This window comes from Hemitrygon akajei, chromosome 25 (assembly GCF_048418815.1).
Source record: "Hemitrygon akajei chromosome 25, sHemAka1.3, whole genome shotgun sequence".
In the NCBI taxonomy this organism is placed as follows: Eukaryota; Metazoa; Chordata; class Chondrichthyes; order Myliobatiformes; family Dasyatidae; genus Hemitrygon; species Hemitrygon akajei.
In genome coordinates, this window is record NC_133148.1 from 16,442,622 (window position 1) to 16,464,992 (window position 22,371).

Sequence of the window (22,371 nt, forward strand, 5' to 3'; positions counted from 1 at the left end):
TTGATTGACAGATGAATTCATTCCTAGCCATGAGGCAGGTGACCTGTCTCGAAGCACTTGAGGCCCATCTGATACACTGCATCCAAGTCCTGTTTATTCTCTGCCCTGAACATCAGCCAGCCAGTTATGCTTGCCCCAGTGATGACATCCTGCTCCCTCAAAGCCCAATCCAACACTTGAGATCAAAATCACAGCCCTTCCCGATGCTCATTGGCTCCTACTCCCACCCCAGGGCACATGTTACTAAGCTTAATCATGTAAGGCCTAGAACCACAGTGAATGGGTGCCTTGGACTTCAGCAACAATAACACTTTGCAACAAAGAATGCCAAGAGAGAAACATCTGTGGCTCTTCACTTATCCAAAATAGTGTTCACATCATTACATTTCCTGTATGAATCCAATAAGCTAACAATAATTCCAGCTAAATGTTCAGCTGACTCAGAGAGGGGAAAGGGATACCAAAGGACTCTCACCAAGTACTGGAGCTGAAAATATCCCCATTCCATCCTCACTTGTGGCTGGATGAACCCCGCCAAGGAATGAGAGGCTGGGACTAGCCCAGGAAAATATCTGATGGCCCGAAGGGGGAAAAAACAATCCAGACAGAGGTGTGAAGTTACAAATGACTTCATAGCAAACAGGTCATTAGTTAGTCTTCCTGTGAAATCAGAACGTGACAAATTGTCTTTGACATAAAGATGTGTTGATAAAATATCAAAGTATTAATCATCTGTTAATATTAACTATTAATGAGGGAATAGTTAACCATAGCAGAAACAAATGACAGAACAAATAAGATTAACAGCAGAAATAGTTGAGTCCGCTCATTGAAAGCTTGCAGGTGAATCAATAGACTGCAGTACTGAACAAATCCCTTCCCACACACAGACCAGTGTAGCACAGGAACAGGCCTGGAGCTCACAATACAAACAAAATACCAAATTCACTTCTACCTGCACATGATCTATATCCCACCATTCCCTGCGTATTCAGGGACCCACCCAAAAGCCTCTGTAAATCCTCCTGCCGTCTGGGAAAAGGCTCCGAAATATTTGGGCTCTCACGACCAGACTATGTAACAGTTTCTTCCCCCAAGCTATCAGACTTCTCAATATCCTGAGTCTGGACTGACACCTTGCCCTATTGTCCTGTTTATTATTTATTGTAATGCCTGCACTGGTTTTGTGCACTTTATGCAGTCCTGTGTAGGTCTGTAGTCTAGTGTAGCTTTCTCTGTGTTGTTTTTTTCTTACGTAGTTCAGTCTAGTTTTTGTACTGTGTCATGTAACACCATGGTCTTGAAAATCGTTGTCTCATTTTTACTATGCACTCTACCAGCAGTTATGGTCGAAATGACAATAAAGTGACTTGACTTGACTTGACTTGAAATGGTCAACCGTGATCTTATTGAATGGTAGTACAGTAATGAGGGGCTGAATGGCCCACACCTCTGTTTTGATCTTAATGTTTTCACTAAGGAGCTGTTGGTTGGGGTGATTACCAAGAGAGTTATAAGATGTGATCAGCATTCTCCATTTGCATTTTGCAAATGATTATTATCCTTCCTTGATAGTAATCTGTGCAATCTCACCATTGCCTGCAGACAGAGAGGGAGCAGATGAAAAACTGCAGACACTAAGCATTGACCATTCCTCCCTCCACACCTGTTTCTTTCTCTATCCAAGCAATACTACTGCCGAAAACTTCAGCCAAACCAGGTGTGAACCCCAGCCTTCCCCCATGCTGCGTCAGGGTCCTGCAATGTACCGCTGACGCTGCTGTGGGAAGGCTGGTGCTGGGCAGGCCAGGGGGACCACTGCGACAGCTCACTTGGGTGTGGGCACCATCTGCTCCTTGGTGTTGGCAGACCACCTGGATCCACGTGCTCTCTCACAATTTCCTGTGAAGAAAATCTTTTCAAATGCATTCCATATTCTTCCCCGATTCAGCAAGGAGTATTCATAAATGTATTTGCAAACAAAAGGAGGCACTATGTTAGGCCGCATGAAATCACTTTATTAAGGGTCATATAAAACATACAATACAGAAAGAAAAATAAATGATTAATGAAGTAGTGGCACAGAGACAAAATAATACTTATCCGCTTGATGAACTGATCTGCAAAATGACAGAGGGGACACAGATATGACAAACATTCATCTCTCTCTCTCACCATCTCTAACCCTTAGCACCAGTTGCGACCCAGCCTGAGAAGATTCCCTCTTGCACAAAGAAATTGCCCCTTTTTATACCCTTCATAACCCCTTACACTATCATTTGTCCATGATAAGGCACCATTTGGTACCTGCACATGCACAATGATCGGTCCGTCCCCAAACGAACATGTATTCATCATTCTCTGTTCTCAAGGCTGTAGACTTGTACTCCTTTCCTCGAAACAGTCACACTTCTAAGCTAACACAGTTTTGTCCCAGAAACTACCTTTTTTTTTAGCATATGCCAAGGGGGAATCAAATTTAACTCTTTCCTTAAGACCATAAGACATAGGAGCAGAATTAGGCCATTCAGCCTATCAAGTCTGCTCTGCCATTCAATTGTAGCTGATTTACTATCCTTAGAACCATAGAACATTACAGCACAGAAACAGGCCTTTTGGCCCTTCTTGGCTGTGCCAAACCATTTTTCTGCCTAGTCCCACTGACCTGCACCTGGACCATATCCCTCCATACACCTCTCATCCATGTACCTGTCCAAGTTTTTCTTAAATGTTAAAAGTGAGCCTGCATTTACCACTTCATCTGGCAGCTCATTCCACACTCCCACCACTCTCTGAAGAAGCCCCCACTAATGTTCCCTTTAAACTTTTCCACCTTCACCCTTAACTGATGTCCTCTGGGTTTTTTCTTCCCTAGCCTCCAGTGGAAAAAGCCTGCTTGCATGCACTCTATCTATACCCATCATAATTTTATATACCTCTATCAAATCTCTCCTCATTCTTCTACACTCCAGGGAATAGGTTAGGACCTATTCAACCTTTCTCTGTAACTAAGTTTCTCAAGTCCCAGCAACATCTTTGTAAATCTTCTCTGCATTCTTTCAATCTTATTAATATCCTTCCTGTAATTCGGTGACCAAAACTGCACACACTACTTCAAATTCGGCCTCACCAATGCCTTCTACAACCTCACCATAACATTCCAACTCTTATACTCAATACTTTGATTTATAAAGGCCAATGTACCAAAAGCTCTCTTTACGACCCTATCTACCTGTGACACCACTTTTAGGGAATTAAGTATCTGTATTCCCAGATCCCTCTGTTCTACTGCATTTGTCCTTCCAAAGTGCAATACCTCACACTTGTCTGTATTAAACTCCATCTGCCATTTTTCCAGCTAGTCCAAATCTCTCTGCAAGCTTTGAAAACCTTCCTCACTGTCCACTACACCTCCAGTCTTTGTATCATCCGCAAATTTGCTGATCCAATTTACCATATTACCATCCAGATCATTGATATAGATGACAAATAACAATGGACCCAGCACTGATCCATGTGGCACACCACTAGTCAGAGGCCTCCACTCAGAGAAGCAATCCTCCACTACCACTCTCTGACTTCTCCCATTGAGCCAATGTCTAATCCAATTTAATACCTCACCATGTATTCCTAGCGACTGAATCTTCCTAACTAACCTCCCAAGTGGGACCTTGTCAAAGGCCTTACTGAAGTCCATGTAGACAACATCCACTGCCTTCCCTTCATCCACTTTCCTGGTAACTTCCTCAAAAAACTCTAATAGATTTGTTAGACATGACCTACCACGCATAAAGCTGTGTTGACTCTCCCTAATAAGTCCCTGTCTATCCAAATGCTTGTAGATCCTATCTCTTAGCACTCCTTCCAATAATTTACCTACTACTGACGTCAAACTTTCCGGCCTATAATTTCCCGGACTACTTTTAGAGCCTTTTTTAAACAACAGAATAACATGAGCTATCCTCCAATCCTTGGGCACCTCACCTGTAGATACCAACGTTTTAAATATATCTGCCGGGGCCCCTGCATTTTCAACACTAGTCTCCTTCAAGGTCCGAGGGAATACCCTGTCAGGTCCTGGGGATTTTTTCTACTCTTACCTTCTGAACCCCATTCTCCTGCCTTCTCGCCAAAAACTCAGACACACTTACTAATTAAGAACCTGCCTACCTCTACTTTAAATATACTGACAGATTTGGCCTCCACAGCTGACTGTGGCAATGAAATTTACAGACTTGCCAACCACTGGCTATAATCTTCCTCATCTCTTTTCCTCTGGTCCTAGACTCTCCCACTACAGGAAACATCTGCTCCACATCTACTCTATCTAGGTCTTTCAATATTCGATAGGCTTCAATGAGATTCCTCCTCCCCTCACTCTTCCAAACTTCAGTGAGTACAAGCCCAGAGCCATCAAACGTTCCTCATATGTTAACCATTTCAATACCAAAATCATTCTTGTGAACCTCCTCTCAATCTTCTCCAATGCCAACACATCCTTTCTTAGATAAACACCTAACACTCCTCCAGCTGAATGTGGCGGAAAGTGTGGTCTCCCTCCCTCTTTATATGGTTGCACAGTTCTCCTCAGTAGGAGATCTCTCTCTGACAACAAAATGGGTAGTTGACCTTGGACCTTGTGTAGCCTAATAAAAAAGGGGGCACAAAGCTTTCATCAGATTCACCAGGAGATGATGAGAGCGACAGCCTCCAGAAATGGCCCCAAAAGGTGAGTTGCCAAAGGACTAGAGGATGGTAAAGCTGTGCCTTTACTTAAGAAGGACTCTAAAGAAAATCTGGGAACTATAGACAAGTAAGCCTGTTATCAGTGCAAGGCGAGTTACTGCAGAAAACACTGAGCATGAAGATAGACATTGTCGTGGTTTTTCATGCCTCACAAATGAGCAAGAGACGCAGAAGATTCTTCAAGAAGGGTTAAACTTTAATTTGCAAATCAAAGCTGAGACAGTCATTGAGCTAGTCGCTGATTGCCCCCCGACCTCCGGACACCGCAGTTTTTATAGCAATCTCCTGGTCCAGTTGCATTAGCATATGTAATCAATCTATAGTTGCATATTACACGTACTGCACGTATATCATGTCCCTATTGTTTCTATCAATTGACTTAATCATGTTCTAATCTACATCTCTTAGCTACTTCTCATTAACACACCATTGTCTTCTACATTCTTAAGATTTCATTCTACTAAATTGAGTACATGCATAGCAAATAACTGACTTCATAGTTAAAATTTATACTTTTATACTCCAATAACATGCATTTGGAAAGACAGGGGTCAATTAGGCATAGCATTGCTTTGTCTGTGGGAGATCATATTTCATGAATTTGATTGGATTTTTTTGGAATAAATGACCAAGAAGGTCGACGATAGCATGATGGTAGGTGTGCTATGTATGGACTTCAATAAGGACCTGCATGGTAGGTTGCTATGAAAAGTTGGATTAGATGATATGTGGATCACAATTGGCTTGATGGTTGGAAGCAGATGGAAATGATGGAAGGTTGTTTTTCAGACTGGAGGCCTTGACTAGTGGTGTGCCTCAGGGGTCAGTGCTAGGCCCATTGTTACTTGTCATTTATATCAAAAATTTGAATGAGAATGTACAAGGCACAGTTAGTAAGCTTGCAGATGACACTATGGTAAGTGTTGTTGTCAACAGTGAAGATGGTTATCTAGAATTACAGTGGATTCTTGCTCAGCTGTGTAAGTGGGCTGCGAAAAAGCAAATGGAGATTAATTCACATAAATACAAAGAGTTACATTTTGGCAGGACAAATCAGGGTAGGACTTTCACAGTAATTGTATTGGAGAGTTGTAGAATATAGGAACCTAGGGGTACAAGTACATGGTTTCCTGAAAGTGGCATCACCAAGTAGACGGGTGGTTAAGAAGGCATTTGCCATGCAGGCAAATGTTAAGAAGTTGAGATGTTATGGTCGTGACTGTACAAAACATTGGCGAGGCTTCTTTTGGAATATTCTGTTCCGTTTTGGTCACCCTGCTCTAGAAGCGATATAAGAAGAGTGGAAAGAGTGCAGAATGGACTTATGAAGATGTCGCTAGGACTCAAAAGACTGAGGTACAGAGAGAGGTTGAGCAGGCCAGGACATTATTCATTAGAGCGTAGGAAGAGGAGTAATATCATGGAGGTGTATAAAATCATGAAGGTTATAGATGAGTAATTCATGCAGTGTTTTTCCTAGGGGTGGGGAATCAAGAATCAGAGGGAATTAAAAAAAAACACAAAATGATGGCAGAACTCAGCAAGCCAGACAGCATCTATGGAAGGAGGTAGTGACAACGTTTCGGGCCGAAACCCTTCATCAGGAACCCTCTGTATAATTCCCTCGGAATCTACTGTATAATGAATTTTCAGTGAAGTGGTTGAGGCAGGTATATTAACGACATTTAAAAAGTACTGGAATGGAAAGTGCTGAGGGATAGGGGCCAAATGCAGGCAAGTAGGACTAGCTTGGATGGACATCTTGTTTGGAATGGACTGTTAGGCTGAAGAGCTTGTTTCCATAAGATATAGAGGCAGAATTAGGCCATTTGGCCCATCGAGTCTACTCCACCCTTTCACCATGGCTGATCCATTTTCCTTCTCAGCCCCAGAAGACCATGAGATATTGGAAAAGAATCGGGCCATCCTGAGCTGTTGCTGCACTTACTTAACCTGTTCCACATGAGACAGCCCAGCAATACCACCCCTCAGAAGTTCTTGCCAGGCTCCGAAAACTGGCGTGGTGCCCAAGCAGGCGCCTTTCTCCAAGTTCAAGTATGGGGAATGTATTTGTGAACACTCAGTCTGATGCGAACAAGAGCACGGAGGGTAGTGTTCACCAGGGTGCCAGTGGATCACAGCAAGAGAAGGGCCACTGAGGTTACAGGAATGGTTTGTGCTGTGAGCATATTTTATATGTGGCTCTTTGTGCATGTGCAATAATATAATAACATAATATTAATAATATTACTGTTACCATCAGGCAGGAGATAGAGAAGCTTGAAGGCACACACTCAGCGATTCAGGAACAGCTTCTTCCCCTCAGTCACCTGATTCCTGAATGAACTTTGAAGCTTTGGACACTACCTCACTTTTTTAATATACTGTATTTCTGTTTTTGCACATTTTAATAATCTATTCAATACATGTAATTGATTTACTTGTTTATTTATCATTATGTTTTATTTTCTTTAATTTTTTTTCTCTCTCTCTGCTAGATTATGCATTGCATTGAACTGCTGCTGCTAAGTTAACAAATTTCACGCCACATGCTGGTGCTAATAAACCTGATTCGGAGTCTGATAATATTGTACAAAATACATTCATGGTTTTGCAATAGCTGATCAGTCTTTCAAATTGATCTTTTCACTGCACGCATCATATTATAAACCCCCTGTGCTCCTGTTACTGCTACACCACCATCAAGAACAGATACCATGCCATCCCATGCCCACAGTTTGGAAAATCTGATCGCCTGGCTGTACTTCTACTCCCTGAGTATTGGCAGATACTGAAGATTGCAGCGCCTACAGAACTACTTTGAGCCGGTGGACTGGACAGTACTGAGGGATTTATCTTTGCGACAGCTGGCAGTGACTTCATTAAAACCTCCGTGGACGAGTGCGTCCCATTGAGAACATACCGTACATACCCAAATCAAAAGCCCCAGATGAGCCAGGAGATTCGCAGCCTGCTGAGGGTTAAATCTGTGGCATTCAAGTCTGGTGATCCAGGACTCTACAGGAAGGCCAAGTATAGAGGGCTACCTTAAGAGCAAAAGAACAATTCTGATTGATGTTACAGGGAGAATCAGATGCAGGGTTTGCAGGCCATTGTTTTTTACAAAACAAAACCTAATGTCATGAATGGCAGTGATGCTTCATTCCCGGATGAGCTCAACACCTTTCATGCAAACTTTGAAAGGAAGAATAAAACTGCAGCACCCAGTGACCCTGTGATCTCTGTCCTGGAGGCTTACGTCAGATCATCTTTCAAGAAAGTGAACCCTGGCAAGGCGACAGGCCCCAATGGAGTAGCAGGTAGGGCTATGAAAACCTGTGTCAAACAACTGTTTGAACAACTGTGTGTTCAAAGACATTTTCAATCTCTCATTGCTGCAGTCGGAAGTTCCCACTGCTTCAAAAGGGCAACAATCATACCAGTGCCCAAGAACAGCAGGGTGAGCTGCTTTAATGACTATCCCCCAGTAGTTCTTACATCAACGGTGATGAAGTGCTTGGCAAGGTTGGTTACGGCTAGAATCGACTCCGGCCTCAGCAAGGACCTGGACCCACTAGAATTTGCTTATCACAACTATAGGCTTACAGTGGAAGCGATTTCATTTGCTCTTCTCAAGATGTTGGATTACCTGGACAATACAAATGCTTACGTCAGGCTACTGTTTGCTGACCACAGCTCAATGTTTAACACAATCATTCCTACAATTCTGATCAAAAAGCTCCAAAACCTGAGCCTCTATACCACCCTCTTCAACTGGATCCTCGACTTCCTCACCGGAAGACCACCATCTGTGCAGATCAGAAATAACCCCTCCACCTCACTGATAACCAACTCTGGCGCATCTCAAGGATGTGTGCTTAGCCCACTGCTCTTCTCTCGCTACATCCATGACGATGTGGCTAGGCACAGTTCAATTGCCATCTGTTTGCTGATGACATAATTATTGTCGGCAGAATTTCAGACGGCATACAGGAATGAGGCAGATCAGCAGATTGAATGGTTTTGCAGCAACAACCTTGTACTCAACATCAGTGAGACCAAACGATTGATTGTGGGCTTTAGAAAGGGTAAGACGAGGGAATACACACCAGTCCTCTTCGAGTAATCAGAAGTGGAAAGGGTGAGCAATTTCAAGTTCCTGGGTGTCAGCATTTCTGAGAATCTGTCCTGGGCCCATATTGACGCAGTTACAGAGAAGGCACGACAGCAGCTATATTTCAATAGGAGTTTGTTGGGATTCGGTATATCACCAAAGACACTCGCAAATTTCTACAGATGTACTGCGGAGATCATTCTAACTGGCTGCATCACCGTCTGGCATGTCTACTGCACAGGATTAAAGGAAGCCGTAGAAAGTTGTGAACTCGGTCAGCTCCATCATGGGCACTAGCCTCCCCAACACTCAAGTCTCCTTTAAGGAGCGATGCCTCATTAAGTCAACATCCATCATTAAGGACCCGGCCATCACCCAGGACATTCCCTCTTCCCAATGCTACCATCAGAGAGGAGGTACACACTCAGTGATTCAGGAATAGCTTCTTACCCTCTGTGATCAGATTTCTGAATGGACATTGAACCCATGAACACTACCTTACCGTTATCTTTCTCTCTTTTTGCACTTAACCTTTTAAATATATAATGTACATACCTAGCAAACAGGAGGAAATCTGCAGATGCTGGAAATTCAAACAACACACACAAAATGCTGGTGGAACACAGCAGGCCAGGCAGCATCTATAAGGAGAAGCACTGTCGACGTTTCGGGCCAAGACCTTTAGGCCCAAAACGTCGACTGTGCTTCTCCCTATAGATGCTGCCTGGCCTGCTGTGTACCACCAGCATTTTGTGTGCGTTGTTTAATGTATATACTTCAAGTCAAGTCAACTTTTATTGTCATTTCGACCATAACTGCTGGTACAGTGCATAGTAAAAATGAGACAACGTTTTTCAGGCCCATGGTTTACATGACACAGTACAAAAACTAGACTGAACTACATGATAAAAAAAACACAGAGAAAGCTATACTAGACTACAGACCTACACTGGACTGCATAAAGTGCACAAAAACAGTGCAGGCATTACAATAAATAATAAACAGGACAGTAGGGCAAGGTGTCAGTCCAGGCTTCGGGTATTGACCAGGTCTGAAAGGCCGCTGCTGCCGTGCCACCTCATGGGGCTTATTGTATAATGTATATACTTAGTTTTTATTATGTATTGCAATGTATTGTTGCTGCATAACAACAAATTTTCACAACGTATGCCAGTGTTATGAAACCTGATTCTGATTCCCGTCTCTCTTATTAGAGTACAAGACATAGAAGCAGAAGGAGGCCATCTGGCCCATTGGATTTACTTTGCCATTCGATCTCGGGTGACTTATTAACCCTCTCAACAACATTCTCCTGGTTTCTCACCATAACCTTTGACACCCTTACTAATCCAGAACCTATCGACCTCCATTTTAAATATACCCACTGACTTGCCCTCCACAGCCATTTGTAGCTTCGAATTCCACAGATTCACCACCCTGAAGAAATGACTGGTCATCTGTTTTTAAGGGACATGCTTGTGTTCTGAGGCTGTGCTCTCTGGTCCTGGACTCCCCCCACCATTGAAAACATTCTTCCCATGATGATTCTATGTAGGCCTTTCGATATTTGATAGATTTCAATGAGATTCACCCCTTATTGTTCTAAACTTCACCCTAGACCCATCAAACACTCCTCATATGTAAATCTGATCAATGGTTGTGCTGGTCACATGGTCAATTGACCACTGTAAATGCCCTTTTGCATGGATGCCGGTGGGACATTCATGGTACAATCTATGGGTATGTAAGAAAGAATAGGTGAGAGAAATAAGCAGGGGAATTAGGATTGATGTGATTGCTCTGAGAGCTAGTATAGACTGATGGACCGAATTGTCAAACTTGACATAACAGTATAAAACAGTCGCAGGAGGTTTCAATCTCAGATCCACAGAGGTACATCCCAACCTCAGAGAACAATCATCACAGTTCTGGGACTATAAAGCAACATTCCAGCCCTGAAATTCCAGAGGTAATTCCAGGCCCAACATTCCTATTCCACAAATAAAAACAATCGTTCAGAGTCAAGGACTGCAGTTAGGTATTCAACTACCGGACTGTACAGAGGCATTCCAAACCTGGAAATAATAGAGCATTATTCGAACACAAACCTGTAAAGTGGCTTTTCATTGCGGTCCAACATCAGGACTGTAGTGGCGAATTCCAAAATCTCTACTATAAATAAACTTCCTAAATCTGGGACTGTGGAGGTTCAGGGTGGTTGAGAAGTCATGTAATTCGGATACAGTAGGCGGACAAACAGTAGGCGCTACAAAAGCCCCCGCTCCCGCACCAGCAGGCACAGGAAGAACTTCTTCCCTGAGGCTGTGACCCTGCTGAGCCTCACATCACAGCGCTAAGCAATATAGCACCCATATTGTACTGTCTCAGTAATTTTATATTTGTGTGCTGTAGCGCTTACTTTTTATTCGCAGTTATTTTTGTAAATAACACTATTATTTGCATTTCTGGTTAGATGCTAACTGCATTTCATTTGGCTTTGTATCTGTGCTCGGCACAATGACAATAAAGTTGAATCTAATCTAATCTAAGCATTCCATGTCCAGGACGTCAGTGGTGGTCCTGAACCACGCGAAGATAGAAGGTCGTTCAAACTCAAATCACTTAATATTAACTTAACAACTGTACAAAGACTATCACTGCGAGTCATCGATTAATGGCGGTAGCAGTACCCAGAATCCTCTGGAACCTGAACCACCCCCATCCACGGCAAATGAGTGCGCATGCTCACCATGTGCCTCGAGTCATGCAGATACCGCATGCGTCAAAGCTCTTGCGGGTGAGCCGGACGCCGTGGAAACGGGAGAAGTCAGCGGGTGATGCCGGGTAGGAGGGGGGAGGGGTTGCACCATACAGTTAACGACGAAGGGGATTTACCATCCATTCGGCCGATGCCGCGGCTCTGATCCGAGCACAACGAAGCGCGCTCGGTGTTTCTGAGGCCCGCAGCCGCCACACTAAGGGACCGTAGGCCGCACTGCGCATGCTCCTTTCAAACACACTCTTCGGCCATGGGACCCCCCGCCCCCGCCCCCGCTTCTTGGCGCATTGCCCCCACCCACCGTCTGCAGGAAATAGGCCACTGTCCAGCCCGCCAGGCATCCTGGGTATAATCACTCGCCATTTTCGAGACGACTGGCCAGCGTTAAAATAAGTCTTTTAGGGTCCATGTTGGCACCTTAGTTGATACCTTTTTTTTTACTGCTTTTCCCTAGATAGCTGTTTTTAATATAGTATATCTGCTTCTTCGGCATAACTATTAAATCTGCTGAGAACTTATTTAAAGAATCTGTGCTCCATGCTGGAAATTCAGACTGAAAAATAATATTGTCCGTACACCTTCTGATTTCGCCGTCAATTACCTTAAAACACAGCATTAAATTCCATAGTTACATCGCCCTCTAACCTCATTTGTTCTAGGCTGAATAATTGTAGCTTCTCCAATTTCTGCTGATAACTGATGTCAGGTATTATTGTGAATTTCTCCTACAGGCAGGCTTTAAACTACTCCATAAAGTTAAGCAGGAGCAAAATAATTGTGGCTAAATTAATATTGACGTGAGACTAGCTGCTGGAATCTGATGCAAATGGTGAGCTGCTAAAGGAACACTGTGGAAAGAAATGGGCTTTGGATCGAGGCCCTTCATCTGGGCTGAAAGTCTAAACGAGAGACTTGCTCCAGCAGCTTACTTTTTGCTCACGATCAATATTTTTGTGTAAGGCTTTTACCATAAGATACAGGAGCAGAATTAGCTCACGAGGGTCGTCGAGACCGCCCCGCCTCTCCATAAGCTAATGCTGTCATAGTAACAGAGAACAGAAACAGGAGTAGGCTTCACACCTGCTGCAGTTAAGAGGACCATGGCTTCCAGAACCTGCTCCTACCCTTATCCCTTGATGGCTTTATCATTAAAACATATATTTACTCATTTGAACATATTCAATGACTTGGTCTCAACTGCCTTCTCTGTAGTGGATAATTACCCTCTTGGTGAAGAACTTTCCCTTGATCTGAATTTGAAATGTGCTTTCTCATGTCCTGAGTTGGTAACTACTGGTTCTGGAATCTGTGGCCACCAGGAGCATCCTCCCTGTATCTTACCTGTCTGGTTCTGTTACAGTTTCAGAGGATTCTGTAAGTTGTGCTCTGATTTTATATAAGCCCTGAATACAGTCCTGCCATCTAAGGAATCAAACTGGCAAACATTTGTTATACCTCGCCCATGGCAGCAAGATCTTCTGATGAGGAGACCAGAACTCCAGATGGAGTCTCAGCTCTTCTGACCCCTATACAGCCATGACAATACATCCATATTCTAGTACTCAAATTCTCTTGCAATAAAGCATTTATGTACATTAGTACCCAATGTTATTTATAGATTTGTATTTGGGTGGTTAGATCAATAAATGGATCAAAGCAAACCCCATGCGGTGCATAAGGAATTGATTAACGATAACAGTCATACAATTTGGGTTAAATTATAAAGTTTCATAAAGTGAATCATCTTTCATTGATCATTTGCCAACTTAAAATCATGGCCTAATTTTTGTACCTCCTCAGAGCCCCTGGGCCTCACCTGGCATCATAATGTTGACAAGTATGGATTAATTGCTTAGAAGCCAGCAGGAAGAAAGCTCAGAGACAGACAGCAAAGAGGGCACTGTGCTGGAGTAGTCAACGTGAGTCGCTTTGAATTTCTGAACAGCAATCTACTCTTTCTAGTTCGTTTACAGGATGCATGTGTGAGTGGCGTAGCTACCATTATTGCCCAACCCAATTCTTGATTATTAGTGGCATAAGCTCTATTTTTTCAACAATGCACTCTCTGTAGAGATGAAACCTTTCTGTTGCTGCACTTGATATCAGTGTCACTTGCAAGGCGAACAGTAACATTGTTCTCAAATGGCCTTTGTAAAGTTGGTGACATCGGACAGAACTGCAGTCTATGTGGTGAAAGTACTCTCACTTTGCTGCTCCTGATTACACTGGACAACCATTTTATTTCCAGAAGTATTGCTTTCTCAGAATTGTCTTTTGTTTATGATAGACCTCTTGAAGCTGAACACAAATATAATTTCAGACTTCTTGCATCACATGGGAATTTAGAAAGACAAGAAATTAACTATTATTGAATATAATTTGTTTAATTGCATCAATCTTCTGATGCTCTGCAATAGTTCAACTGAGCTAAAAATGTTTTGTGGATGATTTTCATTTGTACTCAGTGTCTGAGGCTTCTTGCTTAAGTGTCCAACAATAATCAGCCAGCGTTGATGAATTCCAATCGCCCTGATATTGTTTCTCCATGACTGCAATGTCCTGGTGAAGTCTTTCACCATGATTATCACCGACAACGTAAAGATTATTGGGAAGAAGTCCAAATGGAAATCCAGAAAGTGAATTTTTAGTGATGTTTTGAACTTCATTGTTTTGTATGCTTGAAGCATGTTGTCAGCCAGCTGCGTGTAGTTTGGTGCATTATAGTTGCTGAGGAAAGTTTTAACAACACCTTTGAATACCTTCCATGCAATTTTCTCCAGTCCTACTAAAAGTTCTTCTAACTGATTACCTGTTTGATTTGTGGATCAGCAAAAATGCCTTCCTTAATCTTGGCATCAGTTATTCTGGCTTGAATTGAAATAAAGAATATAGGCAATTTTTTTTAAAAAATGGTGCATGGTAGGGAAATTTCATGGTGATTTTCATGATCAGCAGCCCAAAATCCATAAGATACACCCAAAAGTATTTAGGAAGCAATATCTTTATTGTGCAATGTTATAGAAACGGGAATGAAGATAGTCAAGCTGTTTAAGTTGGAGTGCTGCGGGATTAGGATGAGAGGTGGGAAGCATTGATATTTTCATCCAGCTACTTCACTCTTTTAGCTGGAGTCTGCAGGCTAGAAAGTTTCTGTCGGAAAATGTGTTCAGGGTGTATAAAATCTGCCTTCTCCCCCAACCCCTCTTCTGTTGTATTTTCCCTGCCAAAGAGCCCAGATGTTGGTATAGGTCAGGATTAGCTGATGATTCCCGTTCCCGAAGGAGACTAATGAACCAACTGAGTTGGCGTGTTTTTCTAGCACAAGCCCCACAACTCAACATATTCATGAAGTTCAATTTTTCAACCTACCTTTGCTTATTTTGTGGGTTCTCACTCATCTTTTTTCCTCGTATTTTATCCATTGAAAACATCTCACAGGATATTAAAAAAGGAGAATCCTCGGATGGAAAATTCAAACAAAACATCGTGTCAAGACCAGAACAGACCGTGTGACTCATGCAGCCCTAGAGCTCTTCAGCGTTTGGAAATGGAAGTGAGAAGGTCCATTCTGGCAGGCAAGAAGACATTTGTATGCTCTGTGTGTGGGAGGGGCTTCACCCGTTCATACACCCTGCTGAGACACCAGCGAATTCATACTGGGGAGAAGCCCTACACGTGCTCCATGTGTGGAAAAGGATTCACGCAGTCAACCCACCTCATCGCACACCGACTTGTCCACACCGATCAAAAGCCTATTAAGTGTTCCGACTGCAAGAAGAGTTTCAAAAGCAGGGCTCATCTGCTGAAACACCAGCACGTACACAGTGAGGAGAGACCCTTTGCCTGCTCTGCTTGTGGAAAGGGATTCACTTCTGCATCCAACCTCACCGCACACCAGCTCGTTCACACTGACCAGAGACCTTTTAAATGTCCGGACTGTAAGAAGAGCTTTAAAAAGAGAAGTCACTTGCTGAAACACCAAAAGACTCACACTGGGGAGAGGCCGTTTATCTGCACCGTGTGTGGGAAAGGATTCACCCAGTCATCCAACCTCACAGCACACCAACTGGTTCACACTGATGAGAAACCTTTCACGTGTTTTGAATGTGTAAGGGGCTTTAAGAGTAAGCAGGAACTGCTGAAACACCAGCGGACTCACAGTGGAGAGAGGCGCTTCACCTGCTCTCAGTGCGGGAAGGGATTCACTGTATCCGCTGACCTGCAAAGGCACCAGCGTGTTCACACCGGAGAGAAACCATTCAACTGCACGCACTGTGGAAAGGCGTTCCGATGTTCGACCAACCTTATCAGGCACCAGCGAGTCCATACAGGGGAGCGGCCCTTCTCCTGTTTGGAGTGCGGGAAAAGATTCACTCTGTCATCCTATCTGCTGAGACACCAGCTGATTCACACTGGGGAGAAGCCCTTCGCTTGCTCTTTGTGTGGGAAGGGATTCACGCAGTCATCCAGCCTGCTGCGACACCAGCAAGTTCACAAGTGACTGCAGCTTGTATTTGACTGTACCGCTGTGGTTATTCATAACCAGGACAAAATGCCTTTCGACCTGAGAGTCTGGGTTGTTTCCGTTGCTTGTTTATGTCGTTGCTGTAAGTGCGGGCTTGCTTTGATAACATCGTTGGAGACCTTTGTGCAATATCCATCTCAATGTGTTTGAAATGTTTTATCTGTTAGCATCTCTGAAAGTGTTGATCAAACTATACTGCATTTGTACTGATTTGCATGTTATATGTAATGATACCTCTATGGAAGAAGAAGGGAAATTGATTAATTGAATCACCTGATACAGGGATCCCTTTGTATAAGAGGTTGTGTTTCATCTTTCTGACACCGTGCAGTCAGCTGACACATAACACAGGTAAAGATTAGCATTAGTGACACAGTAATTAAATCAATATTGGAAACTATTTTTAAAACTAATACTTCTAAAATGGTGACAAACTATTAGTTTCAAGATATCAGGAAAAAAGAACACACAGATCAAACTCTGAACTGAAAGTGAAGCACAACGGCCTTTATAGACGCTCGTCTCCGATGCCACAGGGGACAGAAGATCATGAGAAGCAGCAGTGAAAATCTCCAAAACATACCTTGGTAAATTGGTCTATTATTCTTGCCTGTACCGAGGTGCAGTGAAGAATTTTGTTTTGCATGCAGAAGATTTCATTTCAACAGTGCATTGATTTGTACAAGGGAAACAAGTGTTACAGTTACAGGGAACGTTTAATGTAGCTGGACGGAAGTTGGCCATAATAACATAGACTATATGATCAAACGTCCCATTTTATTGTACTAATAGTCAATAATGGGAAAAAGCTTGAACCGTGAATGGCTTCTTGACACTATTAGTAAAGAAAGCCATTCAAATAAGGAGAGGGGATCAAATGAGAATGTGGTGGTTGGGGGAGAAACTATAGTGGGGGAAATTAACGTTGTTCTGTGTAGCAAAGTCCAAAAGTTTGGGTACCAACGACAGAGGCAGGACAAGGAATCGTCTGGGTGGGAAGGAACTGGCCACCAAATTACAACACGTTAGTTAATAATCCCTGTATCAGTCCCTCAGCTATGTACAATTTGACAGGCATATGAGACAATTGTTGCTGCCCTGATCAAACCACATTTGGAATATCATGTTCATTTCTGGTTGTTTCATTATAGAAAGGATGTGGAAGTTTTAGAGAGGGTGCAGAGGCGATTTACCAGGATGCCGGCTGAATTGGAGAGCACATCCTCTAAGGATGGGTTGAGTGTTTCTCCTTGAAGCAAAGGAGGAAAAGAAGTGACTTGATAGAGGTGTGCCAGATGGTAAGAGGCATAGATCAAGTCGATAGCCAGAGTTAATATGTAGGGGCATAATTTTAAGGAGGAGAGTACAGGAGAGATGTCAGAGATAAGATTTTTATATAGAGAGGGGTGGGTATATGCCCTGCCAGGACATTTAAAAAATCTTAGATAGGCACATGAATGGAAGACAGAAAAATGGAAGATAGGCACATGAATGGAAGACAGAAAAATCTTAGATAGGCACATGAATGGAAGACAGAAAATGTTTAGGAGAAAAGGGTTAGATTTATTTTAGAGTAGGTTGTAAGGCCAGCACCACATTGTGGGCCGAAGGGCCTGTACTGCGCTGTAGTGTTCTATGTTCTGTCAATTAATAAGCGGCAGTAGTTTTGTAGAAGGTGGGTTATGGTCTGTGTGGCTCTGATATCAGTACTGGGTCGCACAGATGGGTGATCTACATCTGGACTAGGCTGGGATCAGTCTTCTCATAACCTCGCAGAGCTAGAGAAGTAGGGAGGATTTAAAACAAGTAGTGGGCGATAGGGGATTAAAGTTGGGGAAATGAGCTTGAATAGTACAGAGAAGGCTTGAGCAAGGGATACTAATATAGCAATGATAAAGAGACGGACCTGAAGGGATCTAGAGTACAAATCTAAAATCAACTCAGTGGGCAGGACTAGAGATGACAGAAATAATAAAAGCACAGAACTGTAGGTTGCACATCTGTGTGCGTGAAGTATTTGAAACAAACAGATGTACTGAGAACACAAATAGGAGCAAGCAGGTATTGTGTGACAGCCATTTCAGCAATGTGGCAAATTGGAGCTGAGTATGGAAGGATGCAGGACAATTAGGAAAGATCGGGAGATGGGGGAGTGGCTCTGTTAATTAATGGAGGGGATTTGATTCAGCAAACCAAAGTAAATTTATTATCAAATACCATATACTACCTAGAGATTCATATTTCTGTAGGTATTTACATAAAAGTACAGAAATACAATAGAGTTTATGAAAAACTGCATAAGTAAAAACTGATGTGCAAAAAACAAATTATGCAAACAGATAGAGGCTGATAGATAAATAGTTCTGAGGTCGAGTTGAAAGCATTCAGAAATGGTTTGGGTGGAAATTAGAAATAAGTTCAAGTTTATTGTCATTCAACCATATACACGTATCCCACCAAATGAAACAAAGTTAGGAAACCACTTGGCCCACTCTGCAGAATGAGCCACCAAACTTAACAGAAAGGTACCGTGAAGGTCACGGAGGATTTCCCTTTGTGCATAGCACAGTGATTTTGGGATCATTTCTCAGAACCGCACATTTTGAAACCAAACAAGATCAAGCTGTACCTGACCTACATCGATCTTCACGACGAAGGATACAGATAACATGTAACACCCCAGTAATCGCCATACCTTAATTGGGAAGAAGGAAGTCAGGAAAATTACAGTCACATTTTAATGCTCCTCTGTAAATTATTGGAAATGTGGGCTGAAAAATCACTGGGACTTGTTGGACTTCTTTCAAGGGTCTCAAAAGAAGTGGCCCACATGATGTTGCTCTTTTGGTATTAACTTCCCAAAATTGTGTAGATTTTTCCATTTCTTTGGACATACAAATATAGCTCATTTAAAAAGGAATGGAGACAGGATTCCACATAGCAATTAACATCTGAGATAGGAAAATAGTTAGAAACTATTACTGCTATAGTGGGGGAATTATGAAAATCCAAGAAATTGGGCCAGTATAGTTTCAAGAAGGGGAATGAATATTTTTCCAAGTTAGTGGAGCCTTGTGAAGTAAACACAAGAGATTCTGCAGATGCTGGAAATCCAGAGCAACACACACACACACACACACACACAAAATGCTGGAGGAGCTCAGTAGGTCGGGCGACATTGATGAAGAGAAGTAAACAGTCCACAATTCAGGTCGCGACCCTTCGTTAGGACTGGAAAGGAAGGAAGAAGGTGAGGGGAAGGAGTACAAGATGGTAGGTGATTGGTGAAGCCATGTGAGGGAGTGGAGGAGGAAGGATGAATTGAGAAGTATGGAGGCAAAAGGTGGGAAAGGAAAGGGGCTGAAGAAGAAGGAATCTTCTAGGAGTAGAGTGAGGACCATGGGAGAAGGGGAAAGAGGTGGGGCACTGGGGGGGTGGGGGGTGATAGATGGGTGAATAGGGGAGGTAGAATGGGATATGGAAAATCAGATAGATAGATATTTTATTGATCCCAAAGGAAATTACAATGTCATATAGCATTACAAGTGCACAGATATACAAATATTAGAAGAGAAGAAAGAAAGAATAAAAAAAAGTTACCTTAAACAGTCTAACAGGAGGGCGTCATCATTTCCCCAGCTATAGGTTGACTCATTATAGGACCTAATGGCTGAGAGTAAGAATGACCTGATATAGTCCTCATTGGAGCAGTGCACTTGTCCTAGTCTATTGCTAAAAGTGCTTCTCTATTCAGCCAAGGTGGCATGCAGAGGGTGAGAAACATTGTCCAGAACTGCCAGGATTTTCTGTAGGGTCCTTTGTTCTACCACAGCCTGCAGTATGTCCAGTTTGACTCCTATAACAGAGCCAGCCTTTCTAATCAGTTTATTGAGCCTGTTGGCATCACTTGTGTTGATGCCATTGCCCCAGCACACACTGCATAGATTATGATGTTGGCGACAACAGTCGGGTAGAACATGTGAAGGAGAGGCAAGCATACTCGAAAGGACCTCAGTCTCCTCAGGAAGTAGAGGCTCTGTGTTGGTGTTCCACTCGAGTCTGTCATCCAGGTGCACCCCCAGGTACTTGTAGGTCCTCACCACATCCTAGCATTAATAGAAACAGGGAGTAGTGCAAGCTTAGTCTTTCTGAAGTCCATCATCATCTCCATTGTCAGAACTTGTCATTGTCATTGTCATTTTGACAAATTGTCATTGTCAGAAGGCAGAGGGTCATGGTGGAGGGAGTACATTCAGATTGGAGGGTTGTGACTAGTGGTGTCCCACAAGGATCTGTTCTGGGACCTCTAATTTTTGTGATTTTTATTAACGACCTGGATGTGGGGTTAGAAGGGTGGGTTGGCAAGTTTGCAGATGACACAAAGGTTGGTGGTGTTGTAGGTAGTGTAGAGGATTGTCAAAGATTGCAGAGAGACATTGATAGGATGCAGAAGTGGGCTAAGAAGTGGCAGATGGAGTTCAACCCGGAGAAGTGTGAGGTGGTACACTTGGGAAGGACAAACTCCAAGGCAGAGTATAAAGTAAATGGCAGGATACTTGGTAGTGTGGAGGAGCAGAGGGATCTGGGGGTACATGTCCACAGATCCCTGAAAGTTGCCTCACAGGTAGATAGGGTAGTTAAGAAAGTTTATGGGGTGTTAGCTTTCATAAGTCGAGGGATAGAGTTTAAGAGACGCGATGTAATGATGCAGCTCTATAAAACTCTAGTTAGGCCACATTTGGAGTACTGTGTCCATTTCTGGTCGCCTCAGTATAAGAAGGATGTGGAAGCATTGGAAAGGGTACAGAGGAGATTTACCAGGATGCTGCCTGGTTTGGAGAGTATGGATTATGATCAGAGTTTAAGGGAACTAGGGCTTTACTCTTTGGAGAGAAGGAGGATGAGAGGAGACATGATAGAGGTGTACAAGATATTAAGAGGAATAGACAGAGTGGACAGCCAGCGCCTCTCCCCCAGGGCAGCACTGCTCAGTACAAGAGGACATGGCTTTAAGGTAAGGGGAGGGAAGTTCAAGGGGGATATTAGAGGAAGGTTTTTCACTCAGAGAGTGGTTGGTGCCTGAGTCAGTGGTGGAGGCAGACACACTAGTAAAGTTTAAGAGACTACTAGACAGGTATATGGAGGAATGTAAGGTAGGGGGTTATATGGGAGGCAGGGTTTGAGGGTCAGCACAACATTGTGGGCCGAAGGGCCTGTACTGTTCTATGTTCTAAGTTAGAGAAATCACTGTTCACGCTGTCATGTTGGAGGCTACACTGGTGGAAAATGAGATGTCACTCCTCCAGCCTGAGAGTGGCTCCACTGTGCTAATAGAGGAGGCCATGGACTGATAGGTTGGAATGGGAGGGGGAGTGAAATTAAAAAGGGGGGAAGAGCAAAGGTGCTCGACAAAGCAGTCCCCAATCTACATCGGGTCTCACCGATATACAAGGGCACTGGATACAGTAGATGACTCCGACAGACTTGCAGGTGTGGTTTTGCCTCACCTAGAAGGACTGTTTGGGGCCCTGAATGCTGACGAGGGAGGAGGTGAATGGGCTGGTGAGCTCTTGTGCTGCTTGCAGGGATAAATACCTGGAGCGAGATCAGCGAGGAGTGAAGAATGGACAAGGGAATAGAGAGAGCACAATCCCTGGGGAGAGTGCACTGTGGAGGGGAGATTAAGATGTGTTAGGCGGTAGGATACCGTTGAAGATGGTGGAAGTTGCAGAGAATAATTTGCAGGATGCAGAGGCTCGTGAGGTGCTAGGTAAGGACAAGTGGAACTCTACTCTCTGTTAAGGCAGTGGGAAGATGGAATGAGGGCAGTGGATAAGAGCAGCGTCAATGGTAAAGGGAAGGGAAACCCCTTCTTTGAAGAAGGAAAACATCTCAGATGTTATTGAAACGAAAGCTTCATCCTGAGGAAAGAGACGGCAGAGACGGAGACAATCAGAAAAGGGATAGTACTTTTACAAGTGACGGGGTGGAAAGAGGTATAGTTTGGGTAGCTGTGAGGGTCAGTAGGTTGAGTAGACAGTCTTTCTCCAGGGATGGATACAGAGAGATTGAGAAAGGGGAGAGAGATGCCAGAGAAGTAAGTGAATTTAAGGGCAGGATGGAAGTGGAAGGCAAAGTTGGTGAAATTGACAAGCTCAGCATGGGTGCAGGAAACAGCACCAATTCAGTCCTCGATGTAGCAGAGAA

At 43.4% G+C, this 22,371-nt stretch overlaps 1 protein-coding gene across 1 annotated transcript; it reads left to right on the forward strand.

The window, feature by feature from the left end:
• The first annotated feature begins 11,618 nt into the window (after positions 1–11,618).
• Positions 11,619–16,982, forward strand: LOC140716207 (uncharacterized). Its single transcript, XM_073028831.1, has 3 exons — positions 11,619–11,704; positions 13,440–13,558; positions 15,078–16,982. Exon 3 carries the CDS (start codon positions 15,103–15,105, stop codon positions 16,138–16,140), a length of 1,038 nt encoding a protein of 345 aa, XP_072884932.1. The 5' UTR covers positions 11,619–11,704; positions 13,440–13,558; positions 15,078–15,102; the 3' UTR covers positions 16,141–16,982.
• The last annotated feature ends 5,389 nt before the right edge of the window (positions 16,983–22,371 follow it).